This window comes from Cupressus sempervirens, chromosome 9 (assembly GCF_028749045.1).
Source record: "Cupressus sempervirens isolate cs-2001-9-10 chromosome 9, ASM2874904v1, whole genome shotgun sequence".
NCBI lineage: Eukaryota > Viridiplantae > Streptophyta > Pinopsida > Cupressales > Cupressaceae > Cupressus > Cupressus sempervirens.
The window spans coordinates 482,931,866-482,953,462 of record NC_143126.1 but is presented as its reverse complement, the minus strand read 5'-3'; the positions used below and the strand labels follow the sequence as shown (position 1 = coordinate 482,953,462).

The following is a 21,597-nucleotide window of genomic DNA, read 5'->3' as shown; positions in this document are numbered from 1 at the left end:
GATGACATGAAGATGACATGAAGATGCATTTTGATCACAAATGTGCGGATTTGTCATTCAATAGGCAATGACATGTCCCTCTTTTTTGTTTACTCCTTGTCTTTATATACATATTTTACTTTGTCAATAAGTTTGTTTTGAGACTCATCCCACAACTAGTGTGAGCCTTGTATATTCTTATGATAAATTAAAGAATCCATTATTGCAAGTATATATATAATGTTCTGATGTAACATATTTGCATTTCATAATGAGATGTTTCTTTTATTAATACAAATCTGAAGGAATATTAGAAAGAGGTGGGTCAAAAAGGCTCATAGAAACAATGAAGCTAATCATGTCTTATTACTCACCCGAAAGGAACAATGAGAGGACACATTAGGATAATTAGAGAAGGTTGATCAAAGGTGAACGTGATTGTTCATAATCTGACTCGTCCCTTTTTTTGTAAAGCAACTTATCCACCTGAATATTTTTTTTCCAGACTCTACATTCCTATACTCTAAATGTAATATCCGATTCCATTTTTTTGAAATCCCCCATTGTTAAGGAGTCCAAAGCTTCCTTGAAAGAGGCAGATTTATCAAGACCCCTGCTCTGGATGTTGGGAAAAGATTCCTGACTTTCTTTGCCAAATCTATTTTCCTTCTCACTCAAATCCCATCATCTTGACTCCTTTCCCTGTTGTTCATTTAATTTCCACTGCCATGATTCTGAGAAAAGGCACCCCCCATAGATGTTTCTTGCCCTTAAAATATTTCCTTCCAAAAATGCTCGATTCCTTGCCAATGTACAGATCCTTTTTTTGAGCCTCATCAAACTAATGCAGACCTCTCCTCTGATACAAAAGTTTGATCTTTCCTGCCTTGTCTTCAACCAATCTGTAATAATCATGTTTCTTTCCTCAAAATGCCCTAGCCTTCAACGTTACAGTACTCTGATTCAACCAGCTCCTCCATTTTGCCCTTAATAGACAATTAGTTATCCCTGTAAATCTAAAATCAGACTTATATCTTGCAATAAAAAATATCAGTAATCCTCAACAATCAAATTTAGCCCACTTTTTAACTTGCCATCTACAAAGCCTCTTAATTCAACTGATTCAAAAATTACAAATCAATTCCTCTAAACCCAGGTTGAGCCATAGATGTTGCAATCAAAAATGATTGCTAGCTTGCTTAATAATCGTTAGCACCTTAAACCAATTTCCCAGATAAGCATGAAATTGCCAAACACAAAAAAACTAGATTTTCATCATAATATCATTTTGTAATGTTCATTAAACTATTTACTATGTTAATATAGATTATTAAAGGTTTGCACATTAGATGTCACAAAAATTGGTGTCAACATTAAGCAGAAAATTGTTTTTAATTGCTTATGTTTTCAATATCAAGAGAAAAAGTCTTACACTATTATCTTAGTTCTACTTCGACCAATTCAAACAAATAAAAATTACTCTAGAAATATTAAATTCGAGTCTCGCGTAAAATTTTCTCCAATATTAAAAGTCGTAATATTCTAGGATTGATGATTGTCTAAATTTGTGTTTGTACTAATAAGATAAAATGAAAACCTAGTTGAAAAACTTGGAACCTCGCCCTTGAAAACTTTGATTATCTTTTCATGATAAAACCAGATTTTAAAAAACTGCTTAAGCTCTTTCAGATTTAAAGGGATGAAAAATATAAATCTAAATTAATTCATATCCGGAATGTCCTGCTTTGCTCAAGATCTGAGACTGAAAGTGAACTATGATAAAGAGAGAAATGCAGGCAATAAGACAACATAAAGTAATTAAAAAGAGTAAAAACACCTCTAAGAATCAGATAATTCAACTAATAAGGATTAGAATACAACTCAACTTACAAAACTTGCCTCAGGAAATATCAAATAACATAGAGATGCCACGATAAAGAGAAATCCAAACGGACATCACAAACTATGCAGCTCTGTACAAAATATCATACTCTGCCTAAGATTATAATCTTGATATTAATTAATGGCCAGTATTTACAGATCATAGTGGCCAACAAACTGCTATTTCATACAAAATGAGAAACCAGCAGCAATATCTTACACATCACTGCAAACAGAGTTTGTTGATATCATGTCTTCTTTCTAATCATCATCTTCAATGACCATGTTCAGCCTCCTCCTCCCCCGCCTTGATAAATCTACATCTTTGAGCATTTCCAGATCAGCTTCTTCATCAACAAGAAAACCATCATCCTTGTGCAATGATAGTTTCTCTTCCAAGCTATTTTCTTCCTTACCTTGAAATAAATTTTCTTTCAAATTATCTTCTTCCAAATCATCTTCTAACAAAATTGTATCTTCCAGCATTTCCATATGAGCCTCTTCATCAACAAGAAAAGCATTATCCTTGTGCAATGTTACTTTTTCCTCTAAGCTCTCTTCTTCCATATCATTTAACAATTTTGTATCTCTCAGTGTTTTCATTGTTGCAGCCTCTTCATTCAGAAATAAATCATCATCATTATCTTTCAAATTATCTTCTTGCAAATCATCTTCTAACAAAATTGTATCTTCCAGAATTTCCATACCAGCCTCTTTATTTGCAAGTGAATGTAGATTTTCTTCAAAAGTATTTTCTACTATGTCATCTTCAAATGAATTTGAATCTTCCAGCATTTCTCTCCCAGCTCCCACATAGGCAAGAGAACCAGTATTCTTGCCATTTGATATGTTTTCATTTGAATTGTCAGATAAGTTCAGTGGAGACTGGTCAGCTTCACCAATTTCAGTGGTCAGACGCTTTTTTAACTTGCCCCTGCATTTAAACATTAGTTAGATTTATTAGAACTTGTAGCTCTTATATAAAATTGAAATGTTGAAGCACTCTAGAGTCTATATGATTAATTTGTGGGTTTTAAACTTCGTTAATTTTTAGAACTGAAAGCTTGGTAGTAAATGCAAAGTCTATTACCCAAATTACTGCCTCGTTAATCTCAACAAAAATAGAAGTGCCATCAGCAAAGTGCAAATCAATAATTGTGTCCCCCAAAGATAATCTCAACACCTTAACAGCAGTACAAGAGAAATTTATTCACAAAAAGTGAATATACTCAGCAGCCAACACAAAGATATAGGGACAAAATGACGGAACCGTCTACAGTGCAACTTACATGCACCTTTTTGCAATGATACTATAATAGACTTAAGACTATTTAACACTGCATAGGGGTGCATATAAGTTGCCCCTTAGGCACTGGCCAAAATGACATCTGCTTTATTCTTTGGCTTTGGCTGGACATTTCAAGTGATGTAAAAAAATAAAATTTGATTTTTCCCATGCACTGATCTCTTCCTGTTGATTAGTAGCTTCCTCTAAAAGAGTAACTAGCTTAATAAACTTGTTGGAGCTTCCTTTGGTCTGATAGTAGAGAAACTAGAAAACGTCAGGTCTCCTAGGATCAATGTATCTGGCCTAGAAGTTTGACGGATAGGATTAACAAGATAGTAAATGGGTTATCAAAGCTTTGTAAGGTGATAAGCCTTGAAGATTTTTTTGAGATTTAATATCTAATAGTGTTCCTAAGCAAAGTCAAAACTGGTTTGGGCATCATCGTTGCGACATTTTGTTTGGTAACTTAGACATTAAACCTTTTGACTACTGTTCTTTTTTTTTTTTTTTTTAACTCTTTTAATGCGCCGGGTAAACTTTTTAACGTGACCGGTAGCGCTGGTGCGACACGCCCACCGGTACCACGGGGACGGGGGAGACTAGAACCCGTGACCAACCCCCTGCAACAGGAAAGATTTAGCCAACCGAGCTAGGGCCCCCGCCCCAAATTTGACTACTGTTCTTGATTTCACTGTGACAAATTGGTTATTTGTTGGGCAATTCACTAAAGGTAATGAGATATATATAAATATGTTCATATGAAAAGTTAAATATTTATGTAGACCGACAAGCCCGTATGACTGCAATCTATACAATTTTACACAGCTAGTAAGGCATGCGCAAGCGCTTCCAAATTTGTTCCAAATAGCTTGGAAAGCATTTCAAAGCTTGAGCATGTTTACATTGTCCCATTTGAGACCCTTGCACAATGAATCATCTGTTCTTGTCATTTGTTGCATTCAATATGCCAAAATCTTTGTTGCCAACATATCCTTTGTAAAAGGTGTCCATTTGCAACGAGTGCACTAGTTTGATTGAAGCCTGCCAATAAATCCTAAGCCCAAAATATTCCAAAGGATATTCCTTGGAGAAGTTTCCCCAAGAGTAGCCCTCACTATTGCACATCACAATTTCAGAGCTCATTTGTAACAACATATTCTCCCTCATCCAGAGTTACAAAGAGGTGCATTCTTTTATGATTTCCTTGTTATTTCAATACCAACATAGTGGTGCTCCATTTTCCAGTGATTTTTCTTCTTGTTCAAAACATTTTCAGTTTTCTCTCAAAATCCCTATCCAATCCCCATTTTTTAGCACTTCTAATCCCTATCCAATCCCCATTTTATAACATTTTTTAGCACTTCTCACTAATACAAACACATTTTTCACTTGAAGTTTTTTTGAAGTGCCAAACTTTGAGAGCAAAGTTAAGACCTAGCATCAGTACAGTTTATTTTGTAGATAAAAGACTTGTTTTTGCTCATTTTTGTTATTGGAAGGTGAAATATGTCTGCAAATGTCTCTGACCCACAACATGGCTACCAATCTAATTAAGAAAGTTATTAAATTCACTGGTGGTGTCTGCATATTGACCAATAAGGGCAATGACATCTCTATTTTGAGGTTTACAATTTTAGAGGCCCTATCTTCAACAACCAAATGGAAGGAGAACCAAAACTTATGGTAAAAATCAACGCCTTTAAGTCCTTCATAGTTGAGTTCTCGACATGGTGACTTTGTCTGAGTACAACTAGGTCTTATTGAGATGTTGGATCAACCACAACCTTGATGGACACATTATATCCTTCCAAGTTTCAGCTATGAAAAATATCTGCATTTAAAACGGCTTTGTACGTGAAAAGAAAGTCACATATGCCCATACGTGGTCAAATGTACCAATGCAACCAAGGATATTACTCTCGCTACCATATCCAACTCTTCTGATTCTTACTTTCAAGGCTGGATTATAGGAAGACTTACTTTGCAAGTTGAAATATATACCCCTTGCAACACTTGATGTTGCATTCAATCAAGTGCAGATAGCAAAAATAAAATTTGTTGCCCATTCCAATGCTACTTGACCTTCATTTTAGCTCACAGATCCAAACCATCTTCTCCCTCTATTGCCAAGAGATATACAATTTTCATAATTACCGTACAAAAGGGGGTTCATGACAAGTCTGAATGTTTTAAGTCAAAGAATAGGACATTAACTGTACAATCCTTTGATCAGAAAACAACCATTCCAATTAAGACTTCTAGATGTGATATAATTTATGTTGAGTTCAAAAGTAAACTAAATAGCGTCCACATAACACGCATCTTTTCAATAAATTGTATCATTGGCAAAGCTCATTGAAGAACTTGGTTTGAAGGTCTCTTATCATTACATTGTCAATGCACCCACATACTCATCCATATGTACTTGCATGGAAGGATGAAAATTCATCTTAATTAATTATACACACATGCACTATGTTGGCCATTGGTCCTTAGCTTATTGATAAAATCAATTTTCATGTGCCTAGGATAGATTGTAATGACTTCTCACTCAATATTCCCTATTAGTACCAATGATGTTCATCTATATGCACTTGGATGGAAGGATAAGTTTTCATCTTCACCGATCATGAACACGTGAGCTATCTTTTGCTTTTAGCACCAAGTTTGTTGACAAAGTCAATGGTGATGTGCCTAGGATAGATTATTATATTTGTTGCACAATATCCCCTATTTATATGATGGGAAGCTCAACAAACAAGATTCAACTGTATATTGCAACAAGATAATCAAGAATATCTCATTGGATTTTCTAATCACACCAGCAATTTACCACTCAATGTAGAATAGCCTCTTCTTCTAGGAATCAATGCAAAACTTGTTTCATCTAGTTCCATAGTAGCATCCATATCAAGAGTCACATGTCCTATTGTTGGGTGGATATTTTGCAACCGATGGCTTTGTTAAAATTCAATCGCAAAATAGGTAGACCAAACACAACGTATGAGACCAAATCTCTCCTATATTAAAAGTAAGGCTCCCCCTTCTTACTGTTCCTTAGATCAAATCAAGGTAAGCAAAAAGTTGAGAGATTCTCAGAGGTGTTACCAATATTCTTTCCTCTTAGTTTTAAGGAAAGAATCTAGTTACCTGCAGAGCAAGTAATGGGCAAAATCAATCTCTAAACTACACTTCTATCTAATAGCTGGAAATGGTAATACTGATAAACCAACACCAACTCAAAGGCTGATTGAAAGCGTATTGTTTTGTCTCTAAGTCTTGTTTGTCTAATTCTACAAGAAGAACCTCTACTATTAGGGTGCAAAGACTTCCAAAAGTAGGAAAAATCCAACTAATTTTGTGAATTGAGATGGCAATACAAGCCATAGTCAAAGCTTCTCGTCTATGCATCACCACTATCATTCCCAATCAAAACTTCGGCTCCGATTGCTTCTTAACTCACTATGATCTAGTATTATACACACAATAATAACATCAATCAAAGACAATATGCACAAATTACAGTGAAAGCTTCTAATTTGCACTATCACAATTGCTTCCAGTCAAAGCTTGGAATCCAATTGCTTCTTTTATTCACTTTTCTCCCAAATTGGTACTACACAATCAAAGTTACACTTGCACAAGTTTGGCAAAGCTTTCTTGCATACAACAAAAGATGATTTTTACAATGAGGGGGCACTCCTTTATATAAGCAAAGGAGTTAAGAAAAAGAAGGAAAAAGTGGGAGAAACTCAACCAACTTTGACCTTTTCGGACTAACCGAGAGAAATTATTGGATTACGTGTCATAAGGACATGCAAATCGAATTACATGTAATTACATATTTTCATGCAATTCATTCTCTCCAACTATAAACATGAAAACTAAAGAAGGAAGAAGACGAAAGAGAATTGAAACTGCTATTGATTCTAAATGAATCAATCCTATAGATTGTCGGCAAAGGCTTTGTACTTGATGATGCAATCCCAGAGAATCACAGGATCGGGAGCTCTTGTATTTCCAGCCACTACATTTACCTTGATAATCATGGTGTTACATCTTTTGATAGCCTCTGACTCTCTTTGATAAATTGCCCATTGTCATTTGAAAACTTGATGTGACCAAGCTTTTTCCTCATTCGAGTTGTCGTGAATTCTCCTTTGTAAATTGGCACATTCTAGAGTCTCCGACACTTTGAAAACCTTCTTGATGGTGTCTAGATGTAAACTCAAAACAACTTTCCCATCAACATTTGCAACTTCCCCTTTTTTTTTCTTTTTTCTTTTTTGAAGCAGAGTGCTTGGAGCATTCCCACACAAACTCAAATTCTCAGATAGTCACTGGGAAAATGGAGACCAAATGAATTACTGCTTCCTGAGGATCAAAGCATATCTTTTCAACAAGATGTCTTTGTTCTTTAAAGAAGTTGACATATCTTGAAAAGTGCATCATAACGTGAAGATGAAAACATCTTCCAATGAGATTGGATCCATGAAAACTTTGGGACTTGAGTTACAATCATGAATTCATGAGGGATGAGAGTTTGAAGTATGGATTAGATCCTTATGGAACACATATGATGGCTGGAAATGAACCGGAAAGCATATGTATTTGGATGGAAAGGGCCAAAGTCAAACTTAGGAGGATGGATTGCATGTGGGCAATGATGGGCTTTTGTGTATATGCTTCAAGGATGAATGTTGGAATGCATTTGGATGTGTGCAAATGGAAACTTTGGTATTTAAAGAGTAACCTACCAAAGTTGAATTCTCCGAATGCAGCTACATGTAAATCAATCATGACTTAAATTAATCACTTAATTAGGTTTGAAGGATGGGATTACATGTAATTGGGTTAAGAAAATGAATTTATAAGCGAATGCATATGAAGGATGGAATTATATGTAATTGAGGATAAAGAATGAGATTACATGTAATTGCATATGAAGGAAATGGATGAAATGTGCTTTTGACATGAATTGGTGAGATATGGAAAGATGTGATGCACTTGCATAAAAAAGTGGAAGGTGGAGTGAAGCGTATGGAAAGATGTGATGCACTTGCATAAAAAAGTGGTAGGTGGAGTGAAGTGAAACACTCTTAAGACCTTGGGAAAGAACTTTCAACTTCTTCCAAAAGAAGAAAAACAAGAAAGCAAGCAAACAAACAACAAAAACAAACACATAACTTTGGTCTTAGACTCAAACATTTCAACAAGCAAGTTGTTTTCAAATGAAAATTCGAATTTGGAATTTGGGGAAAATCCAAATATGTGAAAATGGAAATTCTCATCATATTTAAAGGCAAAATGCACTTTACATGGGATATCTTTGAACACTTGTACAACATCAAGCTAAAATATGCAACAAAATAACAAGATAAGCATGAATTAATGAGCAAGATTGAAAATGTCCACTTACTCGAAGATCAAAGAGCCAAAATAGCAAGATTTATAGACTTGAAGACCAATTCTCCTCCAAATCCAGATTCAATAACAAATCCAAATTCAGTAATGGGTGATAAATGAGCATCCAATGGTCGGCTTTGGCATGAGAATGCCAAAAACGTGCTTTCTTTTCCTCAATACATGACACATTTTTTGCAAACAAAAAAAAATGTTCGACAATTTTTTAATTAAAAAACATAATCTTAGAACGCTATGGAATGAGGCATTTTTGCTCTTTGAATACAAAAATGTGTTCATTGATGGCAAGGATATAGATTGAAACCTCAAAACAATTCATCCTTAGTCAAAAAAGTGATCCAAAAACTCAAAATCTGGGCCTTTTTTAACTAAAACGTGGCTCCAAGACATCACAAAACTAAACGTTTTTTGCATGAGAATCAATGCTTAGGGCATGGGAATGCAAAAATATGCAAAAACGACTTTGATCTTGGAGATTTCAAGCCATTACTTGGGCAGATCTAGGCATTTTTGGTGAGAAACGTATTCTTGGAGAGGAAAAACATGAAGTTTTTTGCCCTTCAATCTTCAAATTTGGGTTCTATCTTTGTCAATGCATGGAAAGAGATGCAAAACGCACTCTAGGAAGGGGTTTGCATATTTTAAAAACATGTATTTGTGCTCCTCGTGCAAAACACATTCTAGGAGTGCATTGGCATATTTTCAAAAACATGCACTTGTCCTCTAGATGCCAAACACATTCTAAGATGGGCAATGCATATTTTAAAAACTTGTTAAAATAAGTCTTTTATAGCAAAACGCACTCTCCAAGGGTGATTGCATATTATAAAAAGACTCAAATATGCAAGTCTCTCACTCTAGAAGGCCCATTACATATTTTAAAGTTACATGCATTTAAATGTATAATGATTTTTAATGTCTTTTAGTTCAAAAACGTGGTCTCTAGAGGCATTTGCATATTTACATGCAAATGGGTTGAAAGGCATGTTTTGCACAACTTAAGTGATCAATTAAGCACATGTCTAATTGATTTTTGCGGAAATATCACTTAATTGAGTCAAAAATAACATTTCTATAATAGACTTAACATATTATGAGGAAATATTATTTCAAAAAGTAATATCTAACTTAAATGTTTAAAATAAAACATAAAGTTACTTAAAATAAATCAAACTGTGTAGTTAATATAGTCACTTAAGTGAAAATTTACAAAGCAACTCAACTTATAAATATAACATGAAGTGCTCTGTAGTTACTTTAAGTGATAAATTTAAATGATAAAGTAACTTAAAAACATAATGTAAAGTGCTTTTATTTTATATTTTTCAAAAAGTGAATGTCAACATTAAAATATAACATGATACTTGAAATTATGCAATTGCATCTGGAGAGTCCACCTTTTGGGCACTAAAATAGTCATATCTTTTGATTGCCAACTCTGATTAAGCCCTAAGATATACCAAATTGAAAGAAACACCGAAAGCAATGATTAAGCGAAACCAAAGGACCAAAAGCTAACAAACACACTCAAAAATGCGAAAAAGGGCGTTGAAGGTTTCAAAAATCAAGTATAGGCTTAATAAAATGAAAAAGACTTGACGAAAGCCTTCAATGAAAGCATTCATTATGTGAATTGGAGTTGATTGGTTGATCAATGTTATCCAATTGTATATTAAACTAACTCAGACAAATGCAAAACTAAGTTGGAAAAGTTTCATACTGTTACCTACATTTTATGGTGACAAAATGTAGGACAACACCTATCACACATTAAAATGTTGATTCTAATTTGTAGTCATCCAAATATGTATCTCAAGATTCTATGGCACCTTCACCACTCAAAGAAACCCCCATCATTGCTACCTATTGCTCCTTGTGCTGCATTGTATTGCAAAATAACCGAATAAAGTTCTTTTATGGTTTGTTAAACCTTTTTGTCTTAACTCCCACTTTTTTATTATTGATGGCATCAACCTTTCTAACTGGTCTATTGCTCATGCATTCCATTCTTGCCTTGGACTTTCCATTGATCTTCCAAGACTTCAAATGACCTTACCTCTTTTTTATGCTTTGTTAAGCCTTTTTGACTTCCTCGTGTTCCCACAATTTTCTTCATTTGTTGCAACATGTCTTATACATCAACCTTTATAACTGGTCTCTTGCTCAAGCATCTTCTTGCCTTGGATTTTCCACAAATGTTCCAAGAATACAAATGGCCTCTATTGAACTTGTAGTTCATTGGTTGTCGCCTTCACATATCAAAAAAAATTGGAGTTTCATCAATTATTTGCTCTACTCAAAGTTCATCTTTGGAAGTTCATTGTTTCCCTTGCCTTTATCAAACTGGTATCTTTATTATTCCTTATTTAATGGTCAATATTGTAGATAATGTAAATATTAGATAGTTTCTAATTCTACAATTGTATCATAATAGAAACCTCATCTCTTTGTAATCTATAAATGACCGCTTGATCATTCATTCAATATATTACCAATTACTTTTGTAATATGGTACCAAAGCAACAATACAAATTTTGTTTTTCTAAATAAATCATTCAAATTTTATTTTATTTTTTGAAAAATAAATTTGTTTTTTTCCAGGCATTCGCAAGTTAGGCTTTTTTGCAGAGCTTTATAGCTCTATTTTCATGTTTCATGGTCGCTTTTGAAGAACAATAACCCATTTTCCTCTTTAAGCAACAGGTTTCTAGTGTTTGTCAGCTTGTTTGTGGATTTTTCTAAAGATCCTTCCTTTAATGGTCACTTTTCATTTGCGGCCGAGTCTTTTCCCTTCTCGTGCATCATTCTTCACTAACAGGGGTGCCTTTCCCTTGTTTCCTTTGCAAACGACATGCTTTGTCTCTGCAAATGACATCATTCTTGGCACATTCTCTGCTCTTTTCGTGGCTCTTCCCTACACTCGATGCCATTCTTGTAATTTTTTATGCCATTTTTTGCTTGCATTTGGATCTATGGTGCCATTTTTACAAATAATGGGACTATTGTTCTAAGATTTTCTTTGCCTCAATGAAGGAATACTAATTTGCATAACGAAAACTCACAATTATTTATAACATAGTACCTCACCTATTATCCATTCTTGATCTCTCACAACTCATATAGTTCAACATAAGAGGTTCACCCCATACACTTTTTGTCCATTCTATTGTCTTCCTTTAAAAGCTTGTCATATTACCACCTTGGACTTCCTATCTACAACTTTTCATGGGCATCCATCTGCACTAAGGGACACTTCCACACTTGAATCTTCCAATTTACTAATAATACAAAGTTTGGGCACCTCTTTAGTAGTATTTGATTTTTAATCTCTTCCACTCTAGCATCATTTTGGATTTGCTTACTCCACAGGAGTTGTTTCCTTCTTGCCTTGCAACCTTGTCAAGCATATACAACTTGATCTCACGTCATTTCTTTCCAACGCAAGCTACATATTCCTTTCTACAGTGGGCATTTTCACAACCAACAAACATTTCTTCACTCATGAAGCTCCTTCAATTGGCATCTCCTGCAGCATGTTGGTCTTCACTTCTTGTCATATGGTGCCACTTGCCTATGGGCATTCTTGTCCATAAAGTTTAGACCGCATCATACCTTAATCCCATAGAAGGTCCAATTGCACTTCAAGCCGATGATTTTCTCGTTACTTGCTATCTCAATATCTTCCGATCTCCTTTGTGTTCAATACATTAGGGTTCAATAATAAATTCAGGAAAAAATGAGGCTTCATGAGCATAGCTAAAAGATTATTGACATTAGTATAGAGTTATTCTATTTTTCTATTAATTTAATGTAGTTTCATTGCAACTTAAGTAAAAGTTAAAAATCAAAACTTCAAAGACTTCATTGAATTAAGTTTGTTATTTGTTAAACTTTTATGGCTTTTAGAATATATTCTTTTAATTTGTACTTCACATTGAGTGTTAACAGTTAATTTTAAATCTTGTAATTTTGGCATATATTATGCCTCTATATTTCTGCATATTTCCTCCTCACAAAAATTGAATTTGCACTTTATTTTTTGTAGAGATTTATGCCTCTATATTTCTGCATATTTCCTCAGAAATCGAATTTGCACTTTATTTTTTGTAGAGATTATTGTCTCCTTTGTGCTGAATTTGATCAGACATCTGCTTTACTTGATTCCACATCACAGAATACTCATAAACATATTTGACGAACAAAATGATCTCAAGAATCATGCCAACATTGTCACATTATATCCTGGGACTTTAGGCAACTTTATAGTGAGTGGAATATTCAGATACAGCAATAGTATTACTAAAAATGTGAACAATAAACCATGATTGCTCCATGCCCTTTTTGTTATATGTAAGACTACTATACGTTTACAAATCCTATGTGTCTGGGATTTTAACTATCTTTTCTGATTTGTTGTTAATGGATAGCTATTTTAATTGATGTATGTTTTCCAACTTGAAAATTCAAATTTTTTTAAACAATGAAATTTCCACAGTTCATAAATTCAGCTTGGTAATCTTTCTGGATTTGATAATAGAAATTCTAGGGTCAAATCCCAAAAACCTACCAAGCTTCAATTTTTTGTTTTAAGCTTTAACTTTCAGTCTCATAGATATCAACCGTCAAATGTAATATAATTGCATTGTTATTTATTATTTAAACTGTGATCTATTTTTAATTATGGGTCAACATCACGTAATGAGAATATATAGAATATAGATAGACCAAGAATTCAATGCAACTGCCATTTTCTATTGTATGACGTAGATGACAATAGATATTATGATTCTTCTATCTTGCAATTAGTGTTTACTTGCATTTAGTTATTAAAAATAAATTTCTTCTATCTTGGAATTATTATATATTTGTGTTTATTGATTAAAATCAGACAGTCTCATGTTTACTCATTAGTTATTACAGATGTGTAAGTCCAAAACTCTTTACCTTTTTATCGATATCCACCACCCTGAACTAAAATCTTCATAACACAATATGTATCCTACTTTTGGATGAATCAAGAAGCAAATATTTCACTTGCTGATAACACAATTGAGTACTACACCATTCTCTGAGGGTTTATGTAGCATTTATACACCTCGGTATGGTGCTTTCTTCTATGACTTTCAAGCCGAGTGTGATCTTGTCATGTGGATATATTAGGAGCCCTGTCTATCCTAATGTATAGTCACTGTTATGTATTTCTTATATTATAGCTATTTTATTAGCAATTGCCTATATTAACCTTTATTTTCCTATATGGCATAATATAAACAAAAATCCTGAATATCTTAAACTAATGAGATTCTCATTTACATATGAAAAACGGGAAAATAGAACCAGCCACTGACGGGTTAGGCAGTCACACAATTAAACTGACAGGAGTAACTCGTTTAAATATGTAAGTTCCTATAAGTTAACAATATTGTTCATGGAGAAGTTCTCGAAATGCAAAGAAAGGCAATAACTCACAATATTAGGATTAAGTGCTTCTGGACTTAACCAGATTCAGCATAGTACTATGAATTAAAAAATTTATTAGACAGCCCATTGCATGTTTCATACATTTTTCTATTTCTGTATTAGAATAATCATGTTAACATAATTGTCATGCAATGTAATTATTAGACTCTTTGCACCATTTAGAACTAATATTAGGGTGTGTGTATAAGACAGTCAAAACTGCTTTGTCTCTAGATGCAAGTAATTTCTTCTTTTGAATAGAAATAGTGAAATAGAAATCTTACAAAAAAGGGTTCAACTTTTTAAGCTTACTTCAATAGATGTGCAACTGTCAGAGGAGTCTCGTGTACTGTGTCATCTTCAACTGCCTTGTTTGCTCTTATTTCATTATCCTTCACAAGCTTATCATACGCCTCGGCCATCTTTCCCTTAGATGGTCTCGAGCTTGGAGATCTGAAAGTCAGACTCATTGTCAAGAACTCCATGTTTGAAGAACACATCTCGCTATGGACAAAGCTCTAAACAAGATCTATAAACAAAATAAAGAGACTCTACAAAACATAAATGTAAATAAAATATCGGCAAAAGCATTATCACACCTCCTTAATTTTGTTATAAGCAACTCAGCATCTGAATTATCTTCACCTTCTGGCACACATACAATCTTATCTTCCTTATCCTTGCAGTGCTCTGCAATTCCAGTTTCTCTGAGAGGTTCATTATACACTTTTGTCACCTTTTTACCTTGCAGTTTAATCTTCTGCATCCTACAGGCAAAATCATTTTAATTTTTCAAAATACTATTTCATTCAAAAATCTGTTGTTTAGGGTACATTTGATCTGAAAAAGTTTGGGTGGTGCCACATCTCTAATTGCAATCAAATAAAATCATATCAGTTATAATTACTAATCACAGAACTACTGGAGAATGCCCAAAATATTATTAGAATTCATTTGCAGGGGATTAATGGTAAATGTGATCTTCATATGCTAATGATGGGCGCTCAACATTCTCATCACTTCATTAATCAGGATAAATCATTTAATACTCCAGTTCTACATGTAAATCAGTCCAGCTTGTGACAAACAAAATTAACATGGAAATTGCTCAAAGGAGGAATAAGAATTACTTCAATAAACTTGTCATAAGAGTCTCATTTTCTGCATCATCCTGGAGGAGGAAATCCTCATCAGATATAGGTTCCTTCAGCGATGTTTTACATGAACCAATCAACTTTCCCTTTGATAATATGGTATTGTGAGACCTGAAAGTCAGCATCAGTGTCAAGACTTTAATTCCACTCCATTTATTACCTTGGACAAATCTTTGGTGCGAAAAGTTTCTAGCTTTGATTCAACAGAGTGCAAAATGAGAAGATATCAACGAAATAAGATATCATGGAAAGATTTAAAAGGTAAAAGTTGACATCCATTAAACTACCTCTTTATTCTGGAATTCAGTGGTTCGTTGTCTGAGTCACCTTTGTCCACCATTCCAGATTTTTTGACAGGTTCATTCAATGCTTCAGTCAGCTTTCTCTTCTGATGTCTAGTATTCAGCGACCTGCAGGTCAGTATCATTTATTATTAACTAAGCTTGACCCTTTGCAAATTTTCCAGAAAGATAACTTGATCAAAAAAAATTGTGTCACTCATGTTGAGCTGTATCTTCATATTGATGTAAATGAATGCATGCAATTTGTAAATTCAGATTTGAACGTTGGAAAAAATATTCAAATACTTTGATAGCATGGACATAAGTGGTGCATGATCTGAATCATCTTCATATCCCATCCCTGCTGAATTTTCAGCATGCTTAACATTGGCTTGCTCTCCAATATACGATTTCTGTTTTTTTGAGTCGACTTTGAGGCCAAGAAGTATAAGCTTACGCTTGACTTGAATTACAGGCAGACCAAGTATTTTAGCAATTAGATGACTACACTGTTTGTTTTCTTTGTTCCTACAGAAGACACAAAAAATTAGAATGAACAACATTTGTGAAGGATATTGAATATTGGTGCACACCAATCTAAGAAATTAATAACTTCCCATCATTTATTTTTAAATAAATTTCTAACATGTTTCCAGCTAATGATACAGATGATGTACATAAAGACAATAGACTTACTGCTCAAAAAGTTCCTTCATTAGATGTTCCTGCTCTTCACTAAAAACATACCGCTTCCTCTTCTTGGGAGAGTTCTTGTTCCTATCTTTTGTGGAAGACTTTAGCTTGTCAGATGTTCTGCACAAAAATTTATGTAAAAAGGTTTATTAAGGAAAATAACATCCGCAAAAAAATTACAGAGATTTGGACAAGCATGCTGAGCTGCAGTTGTTATCAAAAACTCACAAACAGTAGAGTGGAGTGCATTGTGTTTACAAATGTACAACAAAGGTTAAGCTATCATGTTGAACTTTAGCATAAAAGCCAAATAAAAGTGCAATATTACTATATGATCTCTGAGTTTTCCATACAGTTCAGGCTGAAGGATCAGCATATCAGGTATTACATGAGATCAACACTAACAGTAACCAATCATGCTGTTCTCCTCTGAGCAAATAATATTGTACTTTTCTCGATTATATTCTGAGCATAATATGTTTAAAGTTATACTTTAGCTATAATTTCAAGTTATCTCTTAAATTTTAGTAAGTTCATTTTTCATCACATACTGCAATTACTAGGTACAAAGAAAACTGTTTGTCAGAAAAGGATGTGGAAAGGGTAGATACTTCAATAATTCGGTTCTAAGTGGCTCTTCATTCATGTTATCTTCATCTCTCAATTCTAGTGGAGCCTCATCATCCTTTGAGTTGGGAGACCCAACTCTTACTTTCCTTTTCCTTGAGGTAGCCTTAAGGCCAAGAAGCTTGAGCTTAAGATTAATTTGAGATACTGACAGGCCCAGCGATTCTGCAATCAAATGGCTACACTCTCTGTTTCCTTTGTGCCTGCAGAAGACATGAGACAATGACAGATAAGAGTACAATGCGAGTCATAGTAGCATTAAAGTACTGCTAGCTGAACCAAATACTGACATCCAATTAAAAATAATTTCCATGAAAAATGTAACAGCGAAATAGCTGTAATGAATAGGAAGAGCAAAATTTTAAATAAACAACACTACTATATGTGTCAAGTCATATGAAGGTCTGTTGAAAAACATACTGCTCAAAAAGTTCCTTTATTAGACCTTCTTGCTCCTCACTGAAAACAAAGTTCTTCCTCTTCTTGGGAGATTTTGTGTTCTTGTCTTTTATGGGAGGGCTTTGCTTCTGAGAAGCTCTGCAAGAAGAATTGTGGCAAACGCCTATATAAGAAATTTAAAACAAAAAAATTAAAAAATTAAAAAATATATCTAAATATATGTGTTAGAAAGAATTAAGAGGATTTACTGTTACCATATGTTACAGGCTGTAGAGATTTAATTTGAGTTGTGTTATTTAAATATTTAAAAATTGTCAGTATGGTCGGTCAATAATAATATATTATAAATAGGGAGCTTTTAAAGAGGAAAAGTTCTACAAAGTTTTTTATCTGTGTTGTTGAACATTTCCTTATCTGAATCTTGGTCATGGGTGAGCAATTAATAAGAATTATTGCTAACAAACAAGTAGATGGAACTCTCTCTCAACCTTTAGTGATTCTTTGTTAGAGTTGCTTACGCTTTGGAAATTTAAAACAAAAAGTGAACTAAAAAAAATTGATGATCTCGCTGTGAATGATAAAAAAATATGCTCTTGAAGCTGGATTTATAAAAAAGAACTTACCAGAGCAACAATGTCATTAAGCAAAGTCAGAGAAGCATAGAGTGAACAAAGTTAACTCTAGCTCAAAAATATTACTTTGAGGTTTTACTGTGATGATTGAACAATTCTTCACAGTTATATGCATTTGATTATGCAGAAGATGTGGCTATCTAGTGGAACAACTTTGGGCAGTATATTGCTACATGAATGTGTGTTGCATTTATTTGCACAAAAAATTTATCAGGCTTCTTTGGGGTATGAATTTGGTAAAAAGGATACAGATCAAAGAGGAGAAGAATGAATTTTGAGATTATTGATAAACACCAGAGGACTAAATATGTAAAAGATTGTTGTACAGTTTAAAAGGTTACAAGGACCTTGAACATAGCATGAACGCACATTTGTAAAGTTCAAGATTTGTGGAGGGATGAGAAATTATAATCACTGTAAGTCCTATATCAAGCTTTCCATTATGGAAAACTCTTAGACTTCAAAGCAAATCTACTGTACTACTAATTATTGTTTGCAATGTACACTGCATCTAGAACTCAAAAGAAATGTTCCATATATCTCATTCTAACAAAGGATATGGTGATCATTGCAATTATAATCCATGGTGGAACAGAAAACCAAAATTTGTATCTTAGATTTCAAATATGTATTATCTTGGTTTAATATCTTTTGCATAGCTTTGACCAGATACTCTTTGATCATCCTTCCATATAATATAAATATGTTCATTCTGGAACTCTCATACCTCAAAACTGAATATTTTTTATTAGCTCTACAATGAAAAAATATGTAGCAGAAAAATATGAGATGAAATTGGAAGATACTTCAATGAATCATGGTGTAGAATCTCATGTTCCGACTCATCCTCAGAATCCAAAAAGAGTCTTCTTCTGTTAGTTTTCCCAGCTTCAGCTGAACTAGGCTTGTCTTTTATATCTTCTTCACTCTCAATACTTTCATCACTAACCATCTTGTCAATTCCTGATTTGTTCTTGCTTGATGCAACCTTGAGACCGAGCTGCTTAAGTTTACGAGAAATTTGGATTGTTGAGAACTTTCCATTCTGGTCAAGTGCTTCTGCAATCATGGAGCTACATCTTCTATTTTCTTTGTACCTGCGCAAAGCCAAAAAAGATATATTTATGAACCTACACGTGTGGTGATAAAGTAAGAGTCAGTTTACAGAACTCGACCTTTAATGCCGGTGATATTAAATGTTCTCCAAGAAAAATGATTTGCGCTAAGCAAGACTTACATAAGCAGACAACCACTAGAAAGAAAAATGAAGAAGAGTCTACAACTGTCTTCATCCTTGGCATTAAATCCTTATTTGTATCACAACCATTTCTTCTAACATAATCCTAGCTAATTTTTTGTGCATATTCTCAGACAGGGTTCTCTACATGAAGAAACTGGCCTGCAATTTCCCATTAAGGATGTATAATTTCACACATGCACTATAACCTAATATTCTTATAAATGCAAAGCTTTATTGTAACTTGTTCAAGAACTAACAATATATCATGTTAACAGACATGAAACATGTCAACCATTTTATTAAGTGCCCGGGGAGATAAATATTGCTTACTGCTCGAAAAGCTCTTTGATTTGACTTTCTTCCTCTTCACTAAAAACAAAGCTCTTCCTCTTTTTAGGAGATTCTCTCTTTTGTTCTTTTCTATAAGTCTCCTTCCTAAAGAGTCACAAAAGATAGTATTTTAGAAACTATCTTAAAAACTGAAAAGTATGCTCTAAATCTGTAAATTTTATTAACCAGAAATAACCAAAATTAGAAGTGATGAATTCCTAAAATGATATTCTAGTCTAGAAGGTACAAAACATTAAAAAAAACTCTCAATCCTATACCAACAGTTACATACCCATGATTAGGAGGTTCACCAAAAGGCATATCGGCCTCATCATCACCAAGGGCATCAGCAATATTTTTCTTAGGCGGCACCTCTGTGCTTTGCCATTCATTGATACCATCAGCTTCATCACCACCCAAAGCATCAGCAATGTTTTTCTTCACAGAATGATTCACTTTGTTCTTCCATTTATTCATCTTAGACAATAACTGATCTGTACTGATCATATTGCAATCTCTGCGAGTCTTCCAGAAGAGTATCTCAACAAAGAGAAAAGGCTGATCCTTCAACTTTTTGAAAAAACCACGCAATATCCTTGTAAGGAACTGAACAATATTTTTATATTCCTCTGACTGCAATGTCCTCTGATCTGAGAGAATCTCATAAAAGATAGACAATACTGATAGCTGCATAAAATATAATAAGAGTTAAATACCAGAATATTAAAGCTTTCCTGGATCTCATTCAAAGCACATCTAAAGGTTAAAATAGACCTGATAAAGCATTGGTGCCAACATACAGTCATCACAAATACGCTGCAACATGCGAATTATATAATGATTTGTAGCAGCAGAATTTTTCTTGTAGAACATGAGTAACCAACAGTATTTTTGAATAACATTGTTGTCAGCAAAGGAGAATGTAAACTTTTGGATATCAAAATCTGCTTCAATTCTGTTGCCCTGATTATCATCTTCTGAGTTGCTTTCTCCATCATTCAGTGAGTTTGTCGTTCCATTTTGGGTATTCTTTTCCAAGAATTCTACTTCTTCTTCGCATTCATCAGCATTCTCCAAGGAGCTTTTCTGCTGCACTCTTCCATTGTCATCAGATTTGGATATTCTGTTGTGTTCCTCAACATCATCTGTATGCATTCCTGTGCTCAATCCCTCTTCAAGCAATTCTGCTGTCTTATTTGTTTCCTGTTCATTAAAGTCAAATCTCTTCTCACTTTCAATTTCACTGGTGTTAGATGAGATCCCATTGTCTTTGGATTGTACAGGCACTTGTTCTTGTTGGTTATCAGCCAGCTTTTTCTTCTTCCTGCCTCTTCTAGATTTCTTGAGAACCTGGAATAGAAAAGTCAAATAGTTGCTTCAAATAAGAGTAAGAAATGTTTGCACATTCTGATTGAGCCATAGTCGCAAGTGAAGTAAGCCTGGATAACAGAATAGATGTCAACACTACCCATTATTACTTCAAAAAGCAGAAAATTAAAACTGTCGACACTAGAAGATAATGATAGAATTTGAAACGTGCTGTTTGACTTTCCAACTGTAAAAAAATGTAGCACTAATATGAAATAATCAACAATGCAAGTGATTTTGCTTATGATTGTGATTTATGGGTTGATACCATTAGAAAACTGTGCAGGGATTAAAGTTGAAGATCACTCATCATTTGAGAGCAATATATGTTGCTTGATTCTAAACTCTAACATCGGTATCCCTATTGTACATGTCCTAGATTTCTACTGCTACCAAATGTAGCAAAATCAAGACAAGATTGCCACAAATCAAAGAAAAGGCAATGTAACAATGGGATTTAGTAAAATGAACTTCTTGACACAATTGCTGAAAATAAAAACATTCTATATAACTAAAAGAATGTATGCAAATTAATCAAAACTTGAATGATTTGAAAAAATGATCATAATAAGTTATGGCATCTTTCAAAGAACTTGAGAACGTGCTTGCTAAAAAGTAGTTAATTTCAATCATTTTTGGGAACATGGTACTCAAATTAGATTGAGATAAAAAATATGCATAGTATTTTTTGTTTAAAACAGACACTACAAACAAACATGCAGCATGGAAAACACTGCATTTCAATTGAAATATCAAATACATAACTTGATTACCTATTGTATACTATCTTAAGGCATGACATGAATTACCTTAAGATAGATTTCAAATGCAAAAATGGTTT

The 21,597-nt window shown here is 33.8% G+C and overlaps 1 protein-coding gene across 3 annotated transcripts in view; it reads right to left on the bottom strand.

Moving 5' to 3' along the window:
* Positions 1–213: 213 nt before the first annotated feature.
* Positions 214–21,597, bottom strand: part of ATIM (timeless family protein) — a 64,998-nt gene continuing 43,614 nt past the window's right edge. Inside the window, exons 12-25 of one of the 3 annotated variants that reach the window (XM_089800670.1) lie at positions 20,163–20,738; positions 19,681–20,075; positions 19,389–19,493; positions 18,625–18,915; positions 17,208–17,324; positions 16,772–16,990; positions 16,164–16,280; positions 15,774–15,995; positions 15,474–15,596; positions 15,163–15,297; positions 14,632–14,799; positions 14,345–14,485; positions 2,081–2,794; positions 214–987 (exon numbers count right to left, since the gene is read on the bottom strand). In XM_089800670.1, the coding sequence (XP_089656796.1) occupies positions 2,122–2,794; positions 14,345–14,485; positions 14,632–14,799; positions 15,163–15,297; positions 15,474–15,596; positions 15,774–15,995; positions 16,164–16,280; positions 16,772–16,990; positions 17,208–17,324; positions 18,625–18,915; positions 19,389–19,493; positions 19,681–20,075; positions 20,163–20,738 (3,282 nt within the window). In that variant the 3' untranslated portion in view covers positions 214–987; positions 2,081–2,121. Of the gene's footprint in view, positions 988–1,797; positions 2,795–14,344; positions 14,486–14,631; positions 14,800–15,162; positions 15,298–15,473; positions 15,597–15,773; positions 15,996–16,163; positions 16,281–16,771; positions 16,991–17,207; positions 17,325–18,624; positions 18,916–19,388; positions 19,494–19,680; positions 20,076–20,162; positions 20,739–21,597 lie in introns of those variants that run through there. The other 2 variants (XM_089800671.1, XM_089800669.1) reach the window with 2 other exon arrangements.